The sequence below is a fragment of the Panthera leo genome, chromosome D1 (assembly GCF_018350215.1).
Source record: "Panthera leo isolate Ple1 chromosome D1, P.leo_Ple1_pat1.1, whole genome shotgun sequence".
NCBI lineage: Eukaryota > Metazoa > Chordata > Mammalia > Carnivora > Felidae > Panthera > Panthera leo.
The window spans coordinates 57,465,106-57,491,955 of NC_056688.1; the positions used below are offsets into that span (position 1 = coordinate 57,465,106).

Consider the following 26,850-nt stretch of genomic DNA (forward strand, 5'->3'; position numbering starts at 1 on the left):
AGAGAGACAGAGCATGAATGGGGGAGGGGCAGAGAGAGAGGGAGACACAGAATCGGAAGCAGGCTCCAGGCCCTGAGCCATCAGCCCAGAGCCTGATGCGGGGCTCGAACTCACAGACCGTGAGATCGTGACCTGAGCTGAAGTCGGACGCTTAACCGACTGAGCCACCCAGGCGCCCCTAGGGGTTTTTTTTCTTATATATTCTTTTGGTGGTTTTACAGGTTCAGGTCTCACATTTAAATCTTGAATTCATTTCAAGTTAATTTTTGTGAGTGATGTGAGACAGAGATCCAATTTCATTTTGTATGTGGTTATCCAGTTTTACCAATACTATTTACTGAAAAGATTACCCTTTCTCCATGGAGTCTTCTTGGCTTCCTTGTCAAATATTAGTTAACTGTATATGCATGGCTTTATTCCTGAGGTCTTCATTCTGTCCCATTGGCCTAAGTGTCTATTTTTATGCCAGTGCCATACTGTTTTGATTACTATAGCTTTGTAATAAAATTTAAAATCAGGAATTGTGATGGCTTCTTCTCAGAATTGTTTTGGCTATTCAATACTTTTGTTGTCCCACTCCAATTTTAGGACTTTTTCTTTTTCCGTGGAAAATGTCATTGAAATTTTGACACGTATTGCATTGAATCTGTAGATGGCTTTGGGTAATATGGACATTTTAACAATATTAATTCTTCTGATCCATGAATATGGGGTACCTTTCCATTTATTTGTCTTCTTCAATTTCTTTCATCAATGTCTTACAATTTTCAGTGCACGGATATTTCACCACCTTGGTTAAATTTATTCCTAAGTGTTTTATTTATTTGCTATTATAGGTGGGACCATTTTATTCTTTTTCAGAGAGTTCACTGTTAGTATATTAAATCACATTATAAAAATCAGCCAGAGGGGCACCTGGCTAGCTTAGTCATAGAAACGTGCAACTCTTGATTTCAGGGTTGTGAGTTCAAGCCACACATTGGGTGTAGAGATTATTTAAGTAAATAAAATTTTTAATAATCACCTAGAGGGGGGTCTGGGTGGCTCAGTCGATTAAGCGTCCAACTTTGGCTCATGTCATGATCTTATGGTTCATGAGTTCAAGTCCTATATCAGGCTCTGTGCTAACAGCTCATAGCCTGGAGCCTGCTTCAGATTCTGTCTCCGTCTTTCTCTGCTCCTCCCACACTCGTGCACTCTCTCTCAAATATAAACAGACATTTAAAATTAAAAAAAAAAAATCACCTAGAAAATGAATTCTGTTTCTACTTCCATTACTCTAATGAATGAAAAATGGATAGGGGTGTCTGGGTGGCTCAGTCGGTTAAGCATCCAACACATGGTTTCAGCTCAGGTTTCGTGAGTTAGTGGGTTCAAGCCCCACATCAGGCTCTGTGCTGACACTGCGGAGTCTGCTTGGGATTCTCGTTCTCCCTCTCTTTCTGCCTCTCCCCAACTCATGCTGCCTCTCAAATAAACTTAAAAAAATTTTTTAGAAAAGAAAAATGAGTAACTTTAAAAGAGAATAATGGACTGAAATTCTACTATACTTTGCTATTTGTTCTTGAAAACTAATTTACTAGAGTTATTTAACACATTATGGTGGCAGTAAAGTCTTCAATGCCAAAAACAAATCTGTATTTTGGAAATAAAATTAAGTGGCAAAGATTGTGTCAAGTATGCTTTACTGCTCTATATTAAAAAAAAAAAAGATAACAACAAAATATGCATTTGAAGGAAGTAACTGTCAATTCCAATTTTAACTTAAAAGCAATAATTTATAATCTTATGTGCCTGTCAGAAAACACTGACAATAATGTTATAAAATTGATTTTTCCATTCACTTATTTAACAAATCTTTCTATAGCTTATAAAAATCTGGCACCAATTGCATAATGGGGTTGCGGTATGAAAAAGACAGGCAATGTTCCTGTTCTCATGATGTGTATATCCTAGTGTGGCAAATTAAGAATAGGAAACAATAAAAGAACAAAGTAAATTCAACACGTTTCATAAGTAATGAAAAAGTGTCAGAGCACATCCATAATAGTCATTCCAGATCTTGTCTCAAATGGTACAACTTTCCCACTTTTGGAATGTTTCAATGAAATGCAGCTATTTAAGAACTAGACTTATCTGACCACTCTTCTTTTCTTTTTTTTTAGTGTAGTTGATTTATAATGTCACATCAGATTCAGGTATACACCTTAGTGATTTGACAGGTTTATATATTATGCTATGTTCATAAGTATAGCCACCATCTGTCCCATTACAATATCATTGACTGCTGACCTTATGCTATGCTTTTTATTCCCGTGACCTACTCATCCCATAACTGGAGACCTGTATCTCCCTCTCCCCTTCACCCATTTTGCCCAGTGTCCCCCTTTCCCTCTGGTAATCAACAGTTTATTCTTGGTATTTATAGTTCTGATTCTGCTTTTTATTTATTCATTTGTTGGCCTCCATTTGTGAGTGGTATCATATGGTATTTACCTTTCTCAGTCTGACTTAATTCACTTAGCATAACACCCTCAAGGTCCATCCATGTTGCCTGAAATGGCAGATCTCATCCTTTCTTATGGTTGTGTAATATTCCTTTGTATACCACATTTTCCTTACCCATTCATCTACTGATGGACTCTTAGGTTGCTTACATGTCTTGGCTACTGTAAATAATACTGCAATAAACATAAGGGGTGCATGTATCTTTTTGAACCAGTGTTTTTGTTTTCCCTAGGTAAATACTTAATAGTGGAATTCTTGGATCATATGTTATTTCTGTTTTTAGTTTTTTGAGGAACCTCAATACTGCTTTCCACAGTAGCTATACCAATTTACATTCTCACCAACAGTGCCTGAGGGTTTCCTTTTCTCCACATCCTAACACTCCTTGTTTCTTGTCTTCTTGATTTTAGTGACTGCAACAGGTGTGAGGTGATACCCCATAGTGGTTTAGATTTGCATTTTCCTGATCATTGGTGATGTTCAGTATCTTTTCATGTGTCTATTGGCCATCTGTATGTCTTCATTAGAAAAATGTCTATTCAGGTCTTCTGCCCATTTTTTAATTGGACTGTTTTTTGGTCAAGTTATAGGAATTCTTTATATATTTTTGGATATTAAACCTTTATTAGATATATCATTTGCAAATATCTTCCATTCAGTAGGAGACAACCATCCTTTTGTTTTGTTGATGGTTTCCTTTGCTTTCCAAAAGCTTTTTTATTTTGATGTAGTTCTAATAGTTTATTTTTGCTTTGGTTCCCTTGACGTAGGAGACTTACCTAAAAAATGTTCAGGGACACCTGGGTGGTTCAGTTGGTTAAGCATCTGACTCCTGATTTCAGATCAGGTCATGATCTCACAGTCATGAGATTGTGCCCTGCATTGGGCTCTGAGCTGAGCATGGAGCCTGCTTAGGATTCTCTTTCTCCCTCTGCCCCTCCCCACCTCAAAAATATGTTGTTATGACTGAGGTCAGAGAAATTACTGCCTGTGTTCTCTTCTAGGATTTTTTATGGTTTCGGGTCTCACATTTAGGTCTTTAACCCATTTTGAGATTATTTTTATGTATGGTGCCAGAAAATAGTCCAGTTTTCCCAGTACCATTTATGAAAAGACTCTTTCCCCTATTATATATTCTTTCCCACTTTATCATAGATTGACCGTATATATGACATTTACATATATACATGAGGTTTATTTGTGGGGTCTCTATCTTGTTCCATTGATCTATGTGTCTATTTTTTTTTTTTTTTTTGAGAGAGAGAGAGAGAGAGCGAGCAAGTGGGGAGGGTTAGAGGGGGAGAGAGAATCCCAAGCAGGCTCCATGCCAGTGCAGAGCCCAACATAGGGCTCAATCTCACAACCATAAGATCATGACCTGAGCCAGCATCAGGAGTCTAGCGCTTAACCAACTGAGCCACCCAGGCGCCACTCTATGTGTCAGTTTTTGTGCCAGTATCATACTGTTTTGACTACTACAGCTTTGTAGCACATCTTGAAATCTGTAATTGTGGTACCTTTCTCAGGATTTCTTTGGCTATTTGGTGTCTTCTGGAGACCCATACAAGTTTTAGTATTATTGTTCTAGTTTTGTGAAAAATGCTGCTGGTATTTTGATAGTGACTGCACTGAATCTGTAGATTGCTTTGGGTAATAAGGATATTTTGACAATATTAATTGTTCCAATCCATAAGCAGGGAGTATCTTTCCATTTGTTTGTGTCATCTTCAATTTCTCTCACTAGTGTTTTATATTTTTCAGAGTACAGGTCTTTCACCTCTTTGGTTAAGTTTATTAAGTATTTTATTCTTTTTGGTATTAACTGTAAATAGTATTTTTAAAGTCTCTTTTTGTCACTTCACTGTTAGTGAATAGAAATGCTACCAATTTCTGGGTATTTTGTATCTTGCCACTTTACTGAATTCATTTATTACTTCTAGTAGTTTTTAGTGGAATTTTTAGAGTTTTCTATATATATAGTATGTCATCTGTAAACAGTGACAATTTAACTTCTTTACGAATATGGATGCCTCTTATTTTTCTTGCATGATTGCTATGGCTAGGACTTCTACTATGTTGAATAAAAATGGTTAGAGTGGAATCTTTGTCTTGTTCCTGATCTTAGAGAGAAAGCTTTCAGTTTTTCATTACTGAATATGATGTTAGCTGTGGGTTTTCCATATATGGTCTTTATTATGTTGAGGTATGTTCCCTCTAACCCCATTTTATTGAGTTTTTATCATGAATAGATGTTAGTCTTGTTAAATGCTTTCTCTGCATCTATTAAGATGGTCATGATTTTTATTCTTCGTTTTGTTGATGTGGTATATGATGTTGACTGATTTGTGAATACTGAACCATCCCTGCATCCCAGGGATAAGTCCCACCTGATTGTGCTGAATGATCCTTTTAATTTATTGCTGTATGCTGTAAGCTTGTATTTTTTTAAGGACTTTTGCATCTATGTTCATCACGGCTGTTGGTCCACAGGCTTTTTTTTTTGTAGTGTCTTTGTCTGATTTTTGTATCAGGACAATGCTGGCCTTGTAGAATATATTTGGAAGCTTTCCTTCCTCTTCTATTTTTTTGGAATTCTTTGAGGAGAATGGGTATTAACTCTTCTTTGAATGTCTGGTGGAATTCACTTGTGAATCCAATTGGTCCTGGACTTTTATTTTCTGGTAGTTTTTAGATTACTGATTCAATTTCATTTCTTCTTCTTTTTTTTTTTTTAAGTTTATTTATTTATTGAGAGAAAACAAGAGTGTGCTCAAGCGGGAGAGAGGCAGAGAGAGAGGGAGAGAGAATCCCAAGCAGGCCCCCTGCTGTCAACACTGAGCATGAGGCAGGGGTTCAAACCCATGAACTGTGAGATCATGACCTGAGCCAAAATTAGAGTCAGACACTCAACCAACTGAGCCACCCAGGTGTCCCTCAATTTCATTTCTTGTAATTGGTCTATTCAGGTTTTCTATTTCTTCCTGGTCCAGTTTTGGAAGACTGTATGTTTCTAGAAATTTATCCATTTCTTCTAGGTTGTCCAGTTTGTTGGCATATGATTTTTCATAGTATTTTCTTACAGTCCTTTGTATTTCTGTGGTATCAGCTGTTACTTCTCTGATTGCTGATTTTACCTATTTGGGTCCTATTTTTTCTTGATGAGTCTGGTTAAGAGTCTGTCAATTTTTGTTATCTTTTCAAAGTACCAGCTCTTGGTTTGACTGATTTTTTTTCTATTCTTTTAGTCTCTAGGTCTTTTATTTCTGCTTTGATCTTTATTATTTTCTTTCTTCTACTCACCTTGGGCTTTGCTCTTTTTTCTAGTTCCTTCAGGTGAGGATTAGATTGTTTGAGCTTTTTTCTTGTTTCTTGAGATAGGCCTGTATTGCTATATACTTCTCTCTTAGAACTACTTTTGCTGGGGCATCTGGGTGGCTCAGTCAGTTAAGCATCTGACTTTGGCTCAGTCATGATGTCACGGTTTGTGGATTTGAGCTGTGCTGACGGCTCAGAGCCTGGAGCCTGCTTTGGATTCTGTATCTCCCTCTCTCTCTGCCCTTCCCCAAGTCGTATTCTGTCCCTCTCTCTCTCAAAAATAAACATTGGGCACTTGGGTGGCTTAGTCAGTTGGGCGTCCGACTTCAGCTCAGGTCATGATCTCACGGTCTGTGGGTTTTATGGCTTTTACTTCTTGTGGTTAACTTTAAAAAGCCCTGCCCCAACATCATATACGTTCTTAAGGTTTGTTTTTTTTAATTTGGTAGTTAAATCCATTTGGATTGTTATTTTTATGGTATATTAACTTGTGTTTTATACATGGATTTATTTCTTGATTCTTTCTGCCAATACCACACTATTGATAGTTTTAGAGTATGTTTTCATATCTGAGAGGGCAAGTCCCTTCGCACTTTTTCAAAATTATCTTGGTCATTATCAGGCATTTATTTTTCTGTGTGTATTTTAGAGTTTGTTGATAAAGTCTCATGAAAAACCCAAGTGAGATTTTAACAAGTTTGTCAGAACATACAGGAACATGATTCTGTGAAGTTTAATGTTTTCTCAATAAATATCTTATGCTATTTTTTTTTTTTAAGTAAGGCTTATTCCCAGATTTTATAGTTTTGTTGCTTTCATGAATAGGATCATTTTTCCTGTGATATTTCCCAACTTAGAAAAGGCAGATTTTAAGATACTGACCTTGTAAACTAAGGCTTAACTAGTTTTTCAGTTGATTTTCCTTGATATTCTAGAAAGACAATAATATTTGTAAGTAATGACAATTCTCATTCTTTTCAAGTCTTTAAAACTCATTTTTCTTCCTAGTTTTATTGTTTAGCCAGAATCTCCAGTATAATGTTGGAAAAATTACCCCTATCTTGTCCCTGACTTTAAAGGAAAGTGTCTAATATATACTATAAAGTATCTAAATATACACCACTAAGTATATTTATATAATTTTTTGGTATATAAATTCAATAAAGTTAAGGAAGTTATTCACTTATGGATAAAGAAGATGTGGTATGTATACACAATGGAGTATTATTTGGCAATCAAAAAGAATGAAATCTTGCCATGTGCAACTACATGGATGCAACTAGAGGGTATCACGCTAAGCGAAATTAGTCAGAGAAAGACAAATATCATATGACTTCACTCATATGAGGACTTTAAGATGCAAAACAGATGAACATAAGGGAAGGGAAGCAAAAATAATATAAAAACAGGGAAGGGGACAAAACATAAGAGACTCTTAAATATGGAGAACAAACAGAGGGTTACTGGAGGGGTTGTGGGAGGGGGTTGGGCTAAATGGGTAAGGGGCATTAAGGAATCTACTCCTGAAATCATTGTTGCACTATATGCTAACTAACTTGGATGTAAATTAAAAAAAATAAATTAAATTAAAAAACAAAAAAAGAAGTTATTCACTTATTCCCAGGTGCCAGAAGTTTGCAACCTAAGTGGGTACTGTATTTGATCAAGTCCTGTTTTGGGTATCAAGTTAAGCAAGAGATTAATTACACTGATAGATGTTCTTTTTTTTTTTTTTTTAAATGTTTATTTATTTTGAAAGAGAAAGACAGAATGAGCGGGAGGGGCAAAGAGAGGGGCGGGGGGGGGAGACAGGGAGAGGGAGAGGGAGAGGGAGAGGGAGAGGGAGAGGGAGAGGGAGAGGGAGAGGGAGAGGGAGAGGGAGAGAGAGAGAGAGAGAGAGAGAGAGAATCCCAAGTAGGCTCCACACTGTCAGCACAGAGCCTGATGTGGGGCTCAATCTCACGAACTGACCATGACCTGAGCTGAAATCAAGAGTTGGACACTTAACTGACTGAGTCACCCAAGCACCCTTATACTGATAGATTTTCTAATCTATTTATTATTTTACTATACTACTGGATTCAATCTGCTGTTATTTAGGATTTTGCATCTATTTGATAATTGAAATTGAAACTGGCTCATAGTTTTCCTGCATTTTTGTGGCCTAGTTTTAGTATTAGACTGATGCTACATTCATAAATAAATTGGGCTGCTTAAAACAGTACCAGTCTAAGTAGTGTTTTTACATGGTGAAAAAAATTAATTGAACTTTCTCCTTCTGGGGAGAAATTAACATTTCACAAGATAGCAAATATTTAGAATTGTGTAATACAAGAATAGTCTTTTAACTAGTCTGCCTGCCTCCATTTGTGTCTCTGGCCCAATCCATTAGCTATAGTAGTATCTTGACTAACACCCTTCAATAACTTATTGCCTATAACTGTGACACTCAATTAGAAGTAGGTAGAGGTATATCAAAATACTCAACTTCCCAGAACTTCCCAGTCTGGATATGTTTGTGATTATTTCAAACTAAACATACTTTACATACCCCTTGCCAATTTTGACATCCTAAGATATACTTAATGTGGATATGGATGGGGGAAGTGTTTAAAAACAGGTATCTGAGCCTGGGTGGCTCAGTCGGTTGGGCGTCCGACTTCGGCTCAGGTCACGATCTCGCGGTCCATAAGTTCGAGCCCCGCGTCGGGCTCTGGGCTAATGGCTCAGAGCCTGGAGCCTGCTTCCGATTCTGTGTCTTCCTCTCTCTCTGCCCCTCCCCCATTCATGCTCTGTCTCTCTCTGTCCCAAAAAATAAATAAACGTTAAAAAAAAAAAAAATTAAAAACAGGTATCTACTATTACCCTGAACTAAAGGATAAGGTGTACTTCCTGATACAAAAGGTCCTCCCATAATTTTTCCCCTATGATCTCTAGGCACCTCTTTCCCTTCTCACTATCCTCATACTCTGTACTCAAGCTACTGATAATTTCCAAAACACACTTCATTGTTACAGTTTTCACTGCTTTTACATTTCTCTCTCCTTGGAATGCTTTCTTTATAATCCAACTTCTATTCAGTCTTCAAAATCTAGTTCAGATGTCTTCTCTCTTATGAAACCTTCCTTATAGTCCCCTCAATCATCACCAGAGTTAATAATTTCCTCCTCTGTTACTTTTGTATCTTGTACAGAGATGCTGTAAATTTGTCTAAAACTGAGTGCTTGAGTCAAACACTTTATCAAGAGGCTCACTCATATCTTTTATTTATTCTCACAATTTCCCTACTGACTTAGGTGTTATTATACACATTTACAGACTGAGAAACAAAAGCCTGACAGATTAAGTTGTTTTGAAATTCAAACCCCAATCTGTTTGAGATGAAAGCTGCTTAATTTTTTTGCTGTGTTATTTGTTTACATGTGCCATCTTCATTTTTCCTATCTTTCCCATTAGATTTAAAACATCATATGAACAAGAGGATAGGATGTGTTTAATTCTCTACTGTATCCATACCACCTAACATTATGCCTGGTAAAAAGCAGGGATTTAACAAGTTATTTCCTGATTGGTTGATCTTATTAAAGAGTAAACTCTCATATTTTTCTTTTTTTTAAAGTTTGAGAGAGAAAAAGAGCATGTGCGCATACACGAGTGAGGGAGGGGCAGAGACAGAGAGAGAGAGAGACTGAGAGAATCCCAAGTAGGCTCCACACTGTGAGCGTGGAGCCTGATGTGGGGCTCAATATCATGAACTGTGAGATCATGACCTGAGCTGAAATAAAGAGTTGGACCCTCTAAACCACACACACCACTGACCCTGGCTTTCACCAAGCTAACCCTTATTTTGTTTTTCTTATGAAGCTTATATGCACAAAAGAGCAGCATTAGAACATTTCTTATTGGGGCAGCTGGGTGGCTCGGTTGGTTAAGCATGCGACTTCAGCTCAGGTCATGATCTCACGACTTGTGGGTTCAAGCCCTGTGTTGGGCTCTGTGCTGCCAGCTCACAGCCTGAGCCTGAGCCTGATTTAGATTCTGTGTCTCCCTTTCTCTCTGCTCCTCCCCCACTCATGCTCTGTCTCTCAAAAAATAAATAAACATTAAAAAAAATTAGAATGTATTTGTTTTCTAGTGCCTTTGCCAACACTGAGAATTAGTTTTGGATAATATTAATTTGATATCAAAAACAAATGATACCTCCTATGTTAATCATATCTGATTACTAGTGAGGATGAACTTTCTCCTGTTTGTTCTCCATGAATTGTTTCTTCATGTCCTTAGTGTCGCATATCCTGTGTTTGGGATTCTAACCATGTTATATAACTTCCTTATGTATCAGCCATATGTAAACGGCTTACTAACATTTGACAAAATCTTTAGGATAATTACATCTTTTCTTCTTTCTCAAACAGGATACAATGTACAAAATTTAACCTTTTCTTAATTGTTCAAGACTGATGTTAACTTACTCAAGGAATAACTATTGAGCAACAACTCCCAACACAGGTCCTGTATGCTGTCATATTAAGAGTGAATGAGGCACAGTTCTGTCAAGGATCTCATGATCTAGCATCCCAAATATCAATCACAGTTGTTCCCTGTCTTCTTTTGGTTGTTAATACACTCATCCTCCTGCTATGCTAGTGCCTTTTTGTTTCTATTTTACTACCTTATTTTACCAATTATCATCTGGGTTGATGTCTGAGGGAAATTCTGCTTCTCATGATTATAAGGTACTTGGGTCTGTTCCTGCTGTTTGACATGGCTGCCTACTGGATCATGTTCTAGTGTTTACGAAAATATGACCTCTGGAGTCAAGTCAGTTGCCACAGCACTAATGTTTACATAGCCATTCTTATTTTTAAAGCACTGTCACATATAAACTCATTTAGCAGGCTGGTACACTGTCAAGAATAACAACAAAAAAGGGCAGGTAAATTTAGCCAGTAAAAGCCCAAGCCATTAAGTTGAGTAGTAGAGAATTTCCTTGATTATATAAGTAAACCAGGTAAACAACTGGGGCATAATGACCTATCTATGAAAAACTTTCGCAAAGTTTTGGAATGCTAATAGATGTTTTTAGAAAAAAGGAATTGAGGGGTGCCTGGGTGGCTCAGTCGGTTAAATGTCCAGACTCTTGATTTCAGTTCAGGTCATGATCTCACAGTTCATGAGATCAAGACCCATGTTGATCTGTACTGACAGCACAGAACCTGCTTGGGATTCTTTCCCTTTGCCCATCCTTCACTTGCTGCTCTGTCCCTTGTCTCTCTCGAAAGAAATAAATAAACATTAAAAAAAGAAGAAAAAAGGAACTGAGTGATAGAATACATTTAGAAGACAGTTGAAATGAAATAGATTAACTTAGAAGAACATGCCTAAGGCTTTAGTAACGTACTGATATATAGTGAATTTCTGAGAGATAAGAGAACATTGTATGTAATATTTCTTAAACTCATTTAATCACAAAAACCCTATTTCATTAATATCTCATGGGATTTGTAATCTGTAGAATACACTTTGGTAAAAGAAGAACTAGAGTATCCTCTACAATAACAAGTATAACAACGTCAGCAGCTATTTATCAATCCCCTCCTCTATGCCAGGCACTTTCCATATTACTTGTTTCTACCTATGAGATAAAAATATTTATTATCGATATATGTCAACAAATCACTTATTAGGATATTTATACATGACTTTAAAATTTACAGTTTTCATATTCCATTATTTTACATAATTTTCAAGGAAACCTTGAAATGTAAGACTATTTGGAGAATAAAAGTTTACATGGCTTGCTCAATGGTTTAAGTAGCTTCTTCAAGGATATATTACCAATACTGGCAAAACTGGGACTAGAAATCACATCTTCCAATTCCTACTTCATTTTTCCTTCCCTTAGTGTCAAAAGCAATAGCTGTTTTACAGGGAATCTGTTCTAGCCCTATGCAGATCCCTCATCTCTAAGGACTCTGAACACTCAACTAGGTAACATTAGCTCTGATTTTATATTAGAGTCCTAGGGACTCTTGATATTAGCAGATCAAAAGTTCAAAGAATATAGTGAGACTACTATTGGCTTACATAGGTAATTCTCATCAAAATTTTATAAAATCTTGTGACCCACTATCTACTGTCCTTGGAATAAAGCTTTTCCTAACCAAACATTACTTTTTGCCAAATTTCTTACGAGGTAGAGCCTGGAGTCACTATCCCTAGCAAGTTTCAACTCTGTTGTATGAATGTGACACACCAATTAAGAGGGAGCTTCTTTCCCCTCTGCAGTCACACATTTCTTTCCTTCCATGTCTTGGTGTTAGCTGCCCAGTGACAGTGTACTAGTTTAGAGCAGAGCCAGCCAAGTCATAGTACATGAACAATTTCTGGTGGCTCTGACCACCAGAAGTACCGGGCAACCGGAGTACATTTACTACTACAGCTGCTACATTAGGAACAGGTGTGTGATGCTGTTACTTGTTCGTTCAAGAAACATTCCTTGAGCATACAATTATGTGCCAGGCATAAATAAGCCATGATCTAAACCTCCAAAAAAGCTATCTAGTTGAAGAATGTAAATGATCAAAGCAATGCTATTAAGGACTTGAAATGTGGGTAGTCCAAACTGAGATGTGTTATAAGTGCCTAAAATACACACTGATTTTCAAAGACAGTATAAAAAAATGGAGTGAAATATCTCAATAGTAATTTTTATATTGATTACCTGTTGAAATAATACTTTGGGTACAGTGAGTTAAATAAAATATATATTATTAAAAATAACTTCACCTCCTTCTTTGTAGCTATTTTATGTCCCTACTAGATTTTAAATTACATATGTGGCAAAAAAGATTACATCTATGGCTTGCATTATATTTCTATTAGACAACACAGGTGTAGGGAGATGAAAGAGCCTGGGACTTACGGGCAAATCAAACAGCTATGTCCTAAGGTAGGAGAAAGGAAGTAGCAAATAAGATAGGAATCAGATCATTTAGTAATTTAGTAACAGATGAGTAGGTGCCTATGTTGTGAGAACTATTCCCAATAATCCTGCTGCCAGGAACAAAATGGTATGTTCAGGGCACTCCTAAACTCCATAGCCATCTAGATCCGTTATCTAGTACATCATTCCCACTTGCTCCCATTTTCTGTCCTTCAGACTCCCAGGTGGTAAGTAAAGAAATATGTACATCTGCTTGATATACACAAGAAAAGATGACAATTTCATTTTAGATGGAACGTTGCTAGTATTTTCCTCAGCAGTATCTCTCCTTGCATAGAGTTAAGCATATCAGAAAGATCTAGAACTGGTAGCATTCACACAGATATACATCCTCTACTCTGGACCAGGGTTTACTTCCCAGTAGCTCACAAGTACCATTAAAATATAAAGCATTATTATAAAAAAGAAGGAAGGGGCACCTGGGCCACTTAGTTGGCCATAATTCTTGATTTCAGATCAGGTCATGATCTCACAGTTCATGAGAGGGATTCTCTGTCTCCCTCTCTCTCTGCCCATCCCCTGCTCGCTCTCTCAAAATAAACAAATAAACATAAAATTTTTTTTTAAATAAAAATAAAAAAGGAAAATCTTCCAAATATTTATGGAACATCTCTATGTGTAAAGTACTACACTACACTCAATGAAGGAGACAAATAAAGGATAGACATTATATCTATCTAAAGTACCTGAGTAGATTATTTCTGCTTATCTCTTACTTAAGTTATTTAGATACAGACCCCTACATATGATCAGGGACAAATTCCATCTCCCTTATCCTAATGCAATATATACACAACATTTTATAAAATATTTGAAGAATTCACGCACTAAGCTCATCCCAGTTAAGAACTTTAAAAAACAGGTGATCTTGGGCCTACCATAACAAATATTTTGAATCAACTCGCATCCCTAACCTTCTTATATCAAGCTATATGAGTGAGCACAGAATAAAGAGTTAGGTAAGTCAAATTCATCCAGAAGTAAACAATCATTGTGATAACATCAAATATTACTATCAACTACTTACTTACCGTGAACACAGCCCAGGATAGGGCAGAATGGCCTCCTCCATGCAGAAGGAGTAGGACAGGACCCTCTGAACCACTCTTGTAAACTCGAAAAGTGTATGAATAGTTAAAGATAACATATCTAAGCATTTCCTCACTGAAGTTTTTGATTATTTTATCATAATACTGACTAGAAAACTCAGGCAGTACAACACTCTATGCAAAGCTACAGACTTACAAACTTAAGAGACACTTAAATACAAGTTTCTGAAACACCAAACCTGTTTTTGAAGGATGGAGCCTGTATGACCACTTTTTCAATGAGCAAACAAAAAAAGATTCCCTTTGCCCTAATGAGGACATAGTCCCTAGTTTCTAGATGCCAAACTGATTCAACTCACTTGATTCATGAAACCTCCCCCTGTGCCCTTAAGAGATACACCAGTTTTAGGAATTTAATTCTTCTTTCCCCACGCATTAGACAATTTTATCCATGTAAGACGTTGGCACAGACTTACAGGTTAAATTTCATGCTTTACAAAGAACAGGTAGGGAACAAAAATGAAATAAACAGCAGGGAGAAAGAACATTTTAGAAATTGACATGTCTTCTTAGACAACATTATAAACTTGTTAAAGAATAAGTCATTTTGTAAAGGATATATCCTTGCCAGTTTCATTCTCTACTTCTACATCTTCCATGGACTCAAAGTACTGACTCCAAGAAACAGGGGAAAAGTCTCGCTTTCTTCCAGGGCTAAGGAAAAAAAGAGAGAGAGAGAGTTCAAGTATAGTTATGCATGAAAAGATAAAATCTTGATCAACAAATGCTAAATGTAAATCTGAAATGAAAACTGCAGGCAGGGGTATTTTCTCTTTTTTTTTAATTTTATTTTTTATTTTTTAAAATTTACATCCAAACTAGTTAGTATATAGTGAAGCAATGATTTCAGGAGTAGATTCCTTAACGCCCCTTACCCATTTAGCCCATCCCCCCTCCCACAATCCCTCCAGCAACCGTCAGTTTGTTCCCCGTATTTAACAGTCTCTTATGTTTTGTCTCCCTCCCTGTTTTTATATTATTTTTGTTTCCCTTCCCTTATGTTCATCTCTTTTGTCTCTTAAAGTCCTTATATGAGTGAAGTCATATGATTTTTGTCTTTCTCTGACTAATTTCACTTAGCATAATACCCTCCAGTTCCATTCACATAGTTGCAAATGGCAAGATTTCATTCTTGATTGCTGAGTAATACTCCATTGTAAAGAAGATACTCCACATCTTCTTTATCCATTCATCCATGATGGACATTTGGGCTCTTTCCATACTTTGGCTATTGTTGATAGTGCTGCTATAAACATGGGTGTGCATGTGTCCCTTCGAAACAGCACACCTGTATCCCTTGGATAAATGTCTAGTAGTGCAATTGCTGGGTCGTAGGGTAGTTCTATTTTTAGTTTTTTGAGGAACCTCCATACTGTTTTCCAGAGTGGCTGCACCAGCTTGCATTGCCACCGACAATGCAAAAGAGATCCTCATTCTCCGCATCCTCGCTGACATCTGTTGTTGCCTGAGTTGTTAATGTTAGCCATTCTGACAGGTGTAAGGTGGTATCTCATTGTGGTTTTGATTTGTATTTCCCTGATGATGAGAGATGTTGAGCATTTTTTCATATGTCGGTTGGCCATCTGGATGTCTTCCTTGGAGAAGTGTCTATTCATATCTTTTGCCCATTTCTCACTAGATTATTTGTTTTTTGGGTGTTGAGTTTGATAAGTTCTTTGTAGATTTTGGATACTAACTCTATATCTGATATGTCATTTGCAAATATCTTCTCCCATTCTGTCGGTTGCCTTTTAGTTTTGCGGATTGTTTCCTTCACTGTGCAGAAGCTTTTTATTTTGATGAGGTCCCAGCAGTTCATTTTTGCTTTTGTTTCCCTTGCCTCCAGAGACGTGCTGAGTAAGAAGTTGCTGTGGCCAAGATCAAAGAGGTCTTTGCCTGCTTTCTCCTTGAGGATTTTGATGGCTTCCTTTAGATTTAGGTCTAAATCTAGATTAGGTCTTAGATTTAGGTCTTTCATCTCTTTTGAGTTTATTTTTGTGTATGGTGTAAGAAAGTGGTCTGGGTTCATTCTTCTGCATGTCACTGTCCAGTTTTCCCAGCACCACTTGCTGAAAAGACTGTCTTTATTCCATTGGATATTCTTTCCTGCTTTGTCAAAGATTAGGTGCCCATAACGTTTGTGAGTCCATTTCTGGGTTCTCTATTCTATTCCATTGATCTAAGTGTCTGTTCTTGTGCCAGTACCATACTGTCTTCATGATTATAGCTTTGTAGTATAGCTTGAAGTCTGGGATTGCGATGCCTCCTGCTTTGGTTTTCTTTTTCAAGATTGCTTTGGCTATTTGGGGTCTTTTCTGGTTCCATACAAATTTTACAATTCTTTGTTCTAGCTCTGTGAAGAATGCCGGTGTTACTTTGATAGGGATTGCGTTGAATATGTAGATTGCTTTGAGTAGTATCGACATTTTAACAATATTTGTTCTTCCTATCCAGGAGCATGGAATCTCTTTCCATTTCTTTGTGTCTTCTTCAATTTCTTTCATAAGCTTTCTACAGTTTTCAGTGTGTAGATTTTTCACCTCTTTGGTTAGATTTATTCCTAGGTATTTTATGGTTTTTGGTGCAACTGTAAATGGGATCGATTCCTTGATTTCTCTTTCTGTTGTTGCTTCATTGTTGGTATATAGGAATGCAACTGATTTCTGTGCATTGATTTTATATCCTGCAATTTTGCTCAATTCATGAATCAATTCTAGCAGTTTTTTGGTGTAATCTTTTGGGTTTTCCATATAGAGTACCATGTCTTCTGCAAAGAGTGAAAGTTTGACTTCCTCCTGGCCGATTTGGATGCCTTTTATTTCTTTGTGTTGTCTGATTGCAGAGGCTAAGACTTCTAATACTATATTGAATAACAGTGGTGAGAGCGGACATCCCTGTCTTGTTCCTGACCTTAGGGGGAAAGCTCTCAGTTTTTCCCCATTGAGGATGATATTAGCATTGGGTCGTTCATATATGGCTTTTATGATGTCGAGGTATGCTCCTTCTATCCCTACTTTCTTGAGGGTTTTTATGAAGAAAGGATGCTGTAGTTTGTCAAATGCTTTCCCTACATCTATTGAGAGGATCATATGGTTCTTGTCCTTTCTTTTATTGATGTGATGAATCATGTTAATTGTTTTGCGGATATTGAACCAGCCCTGCATCCCAGGTATAAATCCCGAGGGGTATTTTCTCTTAAAGAATGAGGAGTTTTCATACAGAAACCATCACATTAAAAGTGTGTCTTAAAAAGTTCAAATATAGATTTAAGAGTAAAAATGTTAGGATTTTAGGAAGTTTATTAGCATATTTTAATCACAGATATAATCTGTGTACATATGTCAGAAAACCTGCTAATTCTCTTTCCTTGCTCTTTAAAAAAATTTTTTTTAATGTTATTTATTTTTGAGAGAGGGAGAGACAGAATGCAAGCAGGGGACAGACAGAGAGAGAGGAAGACACAGAATCCAAAGCAGGCTCCAGGCTCCAAGCTGTCAGCACAGAGCTTGATGTGGGACTCAAACCCATGAACTGTGAGATCATGACCTGAGCCAAAGTCAGATGCTTAACCAACCAAACTACCCAGGCGCCCCTCTCCTTGTTCTTAGTTATAGGCTCATGCCTATCCTCTCAAGTCACTCTAATATCATTCCTGCTATAATAATTTTTAAAAATTTTTATTTATTTTGAGATTGGGGAGGGGGGAGGAACAGAGATAGATGGGGAGAGCGAATTCTAAGCAGGCTCTCCACTGTCAGCACATAGCCCGATGTGGGGCTCAAACTCATGAACCCATGAGATCACAACCTGAGCTGAAATCAAAAGTCAGACATTTAACCAACTAAGCCACCCAGGCACACTCCTGCTATAATCATTTTTGATCACCATTCCTTGTTTATACCTTTAATCCCTCATATTATTTCATGTTGTTTTCATCATCTCCCAACTAATCAGTACACAACCTTCACAAAAGACAAACTGGCAATACCTTGAACTTTAGGAATTTATCCAAAGATATGGCATATCTATTGATGTAGCATTGTTTTCAATAGAGAAAAATCAGTAACAATTTAAGTATCCATCAACAGGTGATAGATTAAAATAAATTGTGGTACACAGAAATAATATAGTTATAAAAAGATGGAAGAAATTATATACTGATAACATTCTTTGTATATGGATGAGATACACTGTTAAGTATACAAACATGATGCGTTTTACCACTTGGGTAAAATGGGAAGTATGTGCATATATAATACCTCTGGAAGAATACTGATATAATACGGATATATTCTGGGAGGGGAACTATATCTGGAAGATGAGAGGGACAATTTTCAATGTATACCCCTTTTAATTTTTGAACCAGAAATTATTTTTAAAAATAAAATTATTTTAAAATAAAACAAAAATAACCAATAAATATCTATTTACAACCTGTATCTTCAACCTTGGGTGAGACACAAGAAAGGAACCTTGAGACTTATCCTATTTCTACACCTATTCTTCTCAGTAATGGAGGGAATTCAGAATTCTATCAGCAACAAAACATTACCTCCTGCCAAGCATTTTCCTGTATATGCCATGGGGGCAAATGCAGAACAAAGTATAATACAAAACCCCTTTTAAAGACTTAAATTAGTACAAAACCACTCTAGGTTGACTTTAATACTGTAATTACAATGGAGAAACTGCACAGTTAGGTATTCTTTCAACAGTCAAACATTTATTGAACATCTACACTCTTCTGGCATTGAACAGGTTCAATAACATTTACCAAAGGAACTTTTTTTTTTTTTTTTTTAAAGAAAGGCAGACTGCCACGTGCAGCGCCTTACTTGGATGTGTCTGGAGTCTTGAAAGCTTGACTACCCGACATTCTCCTACAAATGGACCTTGAGAGCTTGTTTAGAGGTTTTAGCAGGGGAGCGTGGCTACTTGTATACCCTTGACTGAAGAACGATCCTCCTCTATCGGGGAAGATCGTCCTCTTCGGCCAAGTGCGCAGCTTCTGGAAGGATGCACATGAAGCGGTGAGGGAGGAAGGGGACGCCTGCCTAGCCAGCCAGATCAGATGAATTAATCCTGGAGATCAATGGGGTGACAGATGTCGCAGCCATATCACCCTCACATCCAGAAAAGGAACTTTTAAAAATACTGATGCTTGGGTTTCACTTCTAGAAACTGATTCAAATGGCTTGACGTGTGGCCTAGGCACTAATTTCTTTTTAATTTTAGAGAGTGGGAGAGAGAGAGCGCACACGGGGTAAGGGCAGTGGAAGAAGGAGACAGAATCCCAAGTAGGCACCACGCTCAGCGTAGAGCCTGAGGTAGGGCTCAATCTCTCGATCCTGGGATCACGACCTGAGCCGAAATCAAGAGTTGGGACACTCAACCGACTGAGCTAGCCAGGCGTCTCTGCACTGACAATTTTTTTTTAACGTTTATTTATTTTTGAGACACAGCATGAACGGGGGAGGGGCAGAGAGAGAGGGAGACACAGAATCGGAAGCAAGCTCCAGGCTCTGAGCCATCAGCCCAGAGCCCGACGCGGGGCTCGAACTCGCGGACGGCGAGATTGCGACCTGAGCTGAAGTCGGATGCCTAACCGACTGAGCCACCCAGGCGCCCCATGCACTGACAATTTTTAAAGATCCCCAAGTTGAGAGAGTTGAGATACCCGAGTTGAGAGAGTTGAAGAATAAAAAGGTAGAGTAAATGATCTGGAATGAGAGAAGAGTTCAAATTCCTCACAGTTCCTACCATTTTCCAGTATTTCCCTGCAAATCTCTAACAATTAGAGTATGTATTTGGGGAAATTCAAATTACCTAAATTCTTTCTGCATTGGATTATAGTGACTGAATAAAATAACATGTCTTTCAAAAGAATCTAATACATCTGAGATTTAGTAGTTGCTCAGAAAACGGATAAAATCCTAACTTCTGATAGAAAAACTGCCTCTGTAGAAGTAATTTCCAATTTCAGCATTGACTTATTTTTTCTGGTTTGCTAGTTGTACTTGAATTCCTACTGGAAAACTAAAAGTAGAACTCTTAATTCTACTGACTCACCCATCACTCACAAATCCACCTACATATATACTAATTTGAGTATAACAACCACACATGGTATGTCAAACATGTTATAATTGATTTTAAGGATCTATGCATGAATTTTTGATGTCTGGACTCAGGGCATCATCACAGTAATAGTATCTAACATTTACTGTGCCACAACAGTGAGTCACTCTGCCAAGTAATTTATAGGCATGATTCCATTTAATCCTCACAAAACTTCAAGTTATTTTTATCCCCATTTCACAGATGACAGATTTAGAGATATAAAGTCACTTGACCAAGGTTATACAACTAACTACTAAATGGCAGTGACAGGATTCAAATCCAGTTCCATCACTCTTAAAAGTCTCTGCTCTTTACCCCAATGCTATATTAATTCTCAGATCCTTTCTTTTCTCTCTCACTCTTTCATTTACGCTTCTGAAAAGTAATAAGGCTTTAGAGTACGTTATCAGAAGTTTCCTTTTCAGGGTCTTTGCCAAAGGCCACAGAAACTTTCCAAGTTGGCCAGGCACCAGAGAAGATTACCCGTTAAGGAGAAATCACTTTGTATAAATAGAAATTATTCCTAGGAGGACACCTTCCACTTCTAATTCCCTTCATTAAAAAAAATAATAAAGTTCTAAGGACTACCCAATTTATACCAACATATGAGTAATTCCCATCTGGTTAAAGAGCCAATAATCTATACCTCCAAAGGTTGTTCCTACTCCCACAGAGACTTTCCTGGCATACTCTTTTGAACATTTGAACACATAATTGTTTATATACTCTACGAGTTCAGGTAATTTTGCAACCAGTGTTAGACATGAAGTAGACAGCAAGATCTCACATCAATCTTTATATTCTAGTCAGAAAGAATACTCTATTTTAATGATGTAGTTTTGGTTTATAAAAATAGTTTGTGGCACAAAAACAGACACCCAGATCAATAGAACAGAATAGAGAACCCAGAAATGGACCCACAAACATATGGCCAACTAATCTTTGACAAAGCAGGAAAGACTATCCAAAGCAGGAAAGAATAAAGACAGTCTCTTCAGCAAATGGTGCTGGGAAAACTGGACAGCAATATGCAGAAAAATGAACCACTCTGGAAAACAGTATGGAGTTTCCTCAAAAAATTAAAAATAGAACTACCCTATGACCCAGCAATTGCACTACTAGGTATTTATCCAAGGTATATAGGTATGCTGTTTCGAAGGGGCACATGCACCCCAATGTTTATAGCAGTACTATCAACAATAGCCAAAGTATGGAAAGAGCCCAAATGTCCATTGATGGATGAATGGATACAGAAGATGTGGTATACATATACAATGGAGTATTACTTGGCAATCAAAAAGAATGAAATCTTGCCATTTGCAACTATGTGGATGGAACTAGAGGGTATTATGCTAAGCGAAATCAGTCAGAGAAAAACAAATATCATATGACTTCACTCACATAGAACTTTAAGATATAAAACAGATGAACATAAGGGAAGGGAAGCAAAAATAATACAAAAACAGGGAGGGGGACAAAACAGAAGAGACTCTTAAATATAAAGAACAAACGAAGGGTTGTTGGAGAGGTTGAGGGAGGGAGGGATGGGCTAAATGGGTAAGGGGCATTAAATAATCTACTCCTGAAATCATTGTTGCACTATGTTAACTAACTTGGATGTAAACTAAAAAATAAATGAATAAATAGTTTGCTTTTTATGCTTTTAAGCCTACCTATTTTATAGTCATTACAGCCTGTATAGGCTCTTTTTAGCTATAATTTTTAAAATAAATTAATTACTTTCTTTCCCCAAGAAGTCATAATGGAAGAATTTTGAAGTAATGAAAATAACTTAAAAAAGCATAACGAGGTTAATTTATACTTTAAAAATGAGGTTTTATTCACCAAAATCTAGTATATGTATTATGCCGGAACTGAGGTGGCGTGATGGGCAATACTGGGATAATTATAAAACTAGTGACACAATCCCTCTGCTCTCAAGAAACTAATGTTAACTACATAAATATCTAACATAAGGTAGAGTTAAATGCCCTAAGAGATATAGCTAAAGGAGGGAATAAAGATTACTTTAAAAAAAAAAAAAAGATTACTTTTAGCTTAGGAAATAAAAAGAGGTTTCAAAGAAAAAGTAACATTTAAGCTGTTAAGCTATTAAGTCATTGAAGGACAGACAGAATTTGGACTGATGGAAATAGGGAAGGGTATGGAAGACAACTCCGGCAGAGAGAAGGGCACCAATAAGAACCCAGTATGGTGTCTGCCTGTCATAGTGAGCACTGATAAAAGACAAAATAAAATAGTTAACTGCAACAAGGTGGAAATAAGTAAAACAGTTTTGAAAAACTAAAAGAAACTGATACAACTAAAAGCAGATCATGGAAAAATAATGACATTAGATGCAATATAGTGGGGAATTTATTTCTTTTTCTGTTATTTGTGTGTTGGGGTTGGTCCCAAAAGCCTGATAGAGTTTCAGTGGTTCAGATTAAAGTATTTTAGAAAGATCAATGTGGTGAAAGGTACAAGATGAATTTGATTCCGGAAAAAAAAACAACGTTGCTGCAATAATCTGGTTAGAAGATGGGAGTCTAGACTGACAATGGAATTAAAAAGGAGGGAAACATAGAAAACTTTTCAAAAAGGCAATCAACAAATCTCAGGAATGTTCAAGATATGGAAAATGACTGATAGTAGAACCCAAGTCAATTCTAAAGTTTTGAACTAACAGAGATGAATTATTAAGTCCAACAATTGGTAAATAAAAATCTACACTGGGAGGTAAATGTCCACAGAATTTTTTTATGTCAGAATAAAGTTTATTTCAAACCAACATAATAAATGTATAATTTCCTTCCAAGTCTTGTTACCAGAGGAAAGAGTTTGGCAGACACGGAACAAAATGGTACAGTGGGAGACACAAAGGAAATACAATTCCTGCCTAAATCATGTGAATCAAATGTGCTTTTAGACCCTTCGCTATTGTCACAGACTCCATTCAGAAGCTTTATAAACCCCCATTCCAGAAACCAGTGCACATACATATATTCTGCACACAACTGCACTGGCTTCAAGCTCATGTATGAATCCTAAATAAGATCTCTGGGCCTATACTTTGACCATAGCAACCTATTTCTGGCAGAAAGACAAAAAATTTAAAAAGGAAGAAAATTATGAAGAAATACCACATTCTTTTTTCTTTTTTACATGTTTATTTCTTCTTAAGAGAGAGACAGAGCGTGAGGGGAGAAGAGCAGAGAGAGAGGGAGACACAGAAAGCAAAGCAGGTTCCAGGCTCTGAGCTGTCAGCACAGAGCCTGACACGGGACTAGAACTCATGGACCATGAGATCATGACCTGCGCCAAAGTTGAATGCTTAACTGACTGAGCCAGCCACCCAGGTGCCCGAAGTGATACTACATTCTTAATACTTCCTAAACCTAAATAAGTTTTCCATTTGCTACACACTAAAAGTTTGTTTTCATAACCCAGTTCTGCCTTTATTAATTGTGTGACCTTGGCCAAGTCATTTAATTTCTCTATGCCTGAGTTTCTTCATGTGAGATAGGGTTATAATGCCAATTTTATAGGGGTTATAATGAGGATTAAAGTAGCCTTCTCCCTTGGTTACTCTCAAATTAGCCTGTTCTATTTTTATCATAGAACTAATCATTTCCTAAAATTAGTTTGTTCTTATATTTGTTAGATCACTCCACCTAATTTGCTACTAATGTGAGATCCAGGAGAGCAAGAACGTTCTCCCTTTGTTCACCAATGTACTCTTGGGGTCCGACACATTAATGAATATCTGTTGACAGTAAAAAGTGAGCTAATGTGCATAAAGCACTTAGCTTGGTGCCTCAGGAAATTATTTATTATTATTATTACTATTATTATTATCATCATCACCATTGGGCTGAAGCTAATAAAGAGAAGCCTCCTTCCTGAATTCTGATAAGGTTTCCAGTAAAGGGAAATGGAATACTGTGGTACAAGCATGAGAGTAGACATATAGATAGATCAAACAGAACTGAGAGTCCAGAAATAAACTCTAACACTTACAGTCCATAGATTTTCAACAAAGGACCAAGACAATTCACTGGGGAAAAAACAGTCTTGCCAATAAATGGTGTTAGGACAATCGGATAGTCATATATCAATGAATCTGACTGCCTCCCTTACAACTACACACATAATTAAATCACAGAGGATCATAAACCTAAATGTAAGAGCAAAAAACCTGCTAGGTCAATCCAGGGCACAGCTGGGATGGTCCATTTCAAGTGGCACCCACAGCCAAGGAGGGCTCAACTTGAAGGTGGAAGGCCCTCACCTACTTTGTAGCACTCCCTGGTGTGGGAGTGAGCATGCTGAACATCTGGAAGTCAAATCATGGAGAGCACTCGAGGCCTGAGTTCCATGCCTACCCCCATCTCTTCATCAGGTCTAAGCCCTTTCCCTGGGGAGATGTTAATCATATTCTACTCCATAATGCTCATGCAAAACTACTTCCAACCAGCTATGAGGATGAATAGAGAGAACCTGGATCACTACCCAGTGGGGACCACATTACTGGTTTGGACGATGACTCTGCACATGGACCAGAAAAGTACATGGTATCTTAAGCTCACCTTCCTTCTTTGTATCAGTGATGACCAATATATAGATCTTCCATCCCTTTGCTTACGGCAGGATAGCTTAAATAGATTGGTCCGTGAGGAGGAAAAACCCCACTATATACAGTTTTTACATTATGGCCGTGTACTGATTATTTAAGTTTAAATTTCATTTGTAGTAATTGTAAGCTTTGTGACCACTAGCAAATCCATCTCTGCCTAAATCTCAAGTGTAAGGTTTGAAAAACAGTAACAAGTAGGCACAAAAATACTTCATAAATGTTAGTTACTGCAGAAATGTTGTTCACAGCTAAGCCACATGGTATACGGATTATACTTTCTTTCTTGCGTGACTTCTTATTTTTTCCAGAATGATTGTCTTTTATTTTGTTTGCTTATTTTTTTAATGAAATTATCATTAATTGTTTCATAAGAGCTTTTTATAGCAAAAAATATTAGTGGACATTTCACAAAACAGGAAACACAAATAGCCCATAAATATTACAAAAGGGTTCCCAATTTTGTTCATGGAGACATGAAGTTTTATTATGTTTATTTTTTAGAGACATGAAATTTTAAATCAGAGTTAGGTATAATTTCACACCCATTATGTTGACAAAATACAAAGCCAGACAACACTAGGTGTTGGAGAGGATCTAAATCAGATGGAATTGCCGGTGGAAGTATAAATGGGAAAACTATTTGGAAAACAGTGAGTCACCACCTGGTAAAATTGAACAAGTACCCTTCACTCTAGTAGTTTCACTTCACAAGGAAACATCTGCACAGAGGTATTAAGATACATGTAAAAAGATGTTCATAGAAGCATTTCCATAAAGCCAAAGAATAACAAGCAAACTAAGTCTATCACCAGAGGAATATATAAATTGAGATATATTCAGATAACTCAATATGGCACAGCAGTGGGAATGGATATGCTAGAATTATATACAGTAACATGGATGAATTTCAGAAATACATTTAGAGGAAGAAATAAGCATAGAATAAATGCAGTCCATTAATAACAAAGTTCAAGAACAGGCAAAACTAATTATCTTTTTTATGGATATATGCATAGGTGACAAAACTATTAAGAAAAGCAAGAGAATGTTAAACATACAATTCAAGATTGTGGGGAGTAGAGGTGCTTTTGGGGAGAGGCAAACAGGCTTTTAAAGGCTAACAATGTTCAATTTCATAAGCCAGGTGGTAGATACATGGGCATTTATTTTATTCTTCTCTGAACTGCACACGCATATTTTAAACCCTTCTGAATATTTCACTATTAACTTTTATTAATGAAAAAAAGCCTTTGATAAATCTGTAAAACTTCTCTTAATATAATAATGTTAAATAATCTATTAGATCCATTTTTTCTTTGCAAATTTCCGTTCTTGGCACCTACCACTCTCCTCCAAATAGGACTGTTTGCTCTCTGGATATGATGAATTGCTGTCATTTCACCATCATCCTGGGAATTCCTTTTGCCTTTTTCCTGTGCTGAATCCCTGATTCCCATATCCCATGTTTTTCTTGATGCATTCTCTTATTTTGATGGAACACATCCTCTGTTAGCTTCTTGAGAAAGGGAGATAAATTTTGAAACCCTGCATGCCAGAAAATGCTATTATCCCATTTTCATACTTGACTAACAGTTTTCCTAGGTACAGAAATTTTATGTCAGGGACTGTTTCCATCAATGGTAATTAGGAATGTTGATAGAGCAAACTTCAGAAGTGTTGACTAAAATTGTACGTATGTGTGTTCTAGGAATAAACCTAACCAAAGATGTAAAAGATCTGTGTGCATGCTGAAAATTATAGAAAGCTTATCAAGGAAAATGAAGAAGACAATAAAAAAAAAAAAAAGAAAAAAATTCCAAACTCATGGATAGGAAGAATAAATATTGTTAAAATGTCAATACTACCCAAAGCAATCTACACATTCAATGCAATCCCAATCAAAATTGCACCAGTATTCTTCTTGAAGCTAGAACAAACAATCCTAAAATTTGCATGGAACCACAAAAGACCCCGAATAGCCAAAGTAATATTGAAGAAGAAAACCAAAGTGGGAGGCATCACAATCCCAGACTTTAGCCTCTATCAGAAAGCTGTAATCATTAAGACAGTATGGTACTGGCACAAAAAAAAAAGACACATAGACCAATGGAGTAGAATAGAGAACCCAGAATTGGACCCAAAAATGTATGGCCAAC

General features: G+C 36.9%; 1 protein-coding gene across 5 annotated transcripts in view; it reads right to left on the reverse strand.

The window, feature by feature from the left end:
* PPME1 (protein phosphatase methylesterase 1) overlaps positions 1 to 26,850 on the reverse strand; it is a 104,206-nt gene that overhangs the window by 39,842 nt on the left and 37,514 nt on the right. For all 5 annotated transcript variants that reach the window (XM_042906822.1, XM_042906819.1, XM_042906821.1 and 2 more), the window contains 2 exons: positions 14,499 to 14,592; positions 13,861 to 13,953 (listed from right to left, as the gene is read on the reverse strand). In XM_042906822.1, the coding sequence (XP_042762756.1) occupies positions 13,861 to 13,953; positions 14,499 to 14,537 (132 nt within the window). In that variant the 5' untranslated portion in view covers positions 14,538 to 14,592. The remainder of the gene's footprint in view (positions 1 to 13,860; positions 13,954 to 14,498; positions 14,593 to 26,850) is intronic.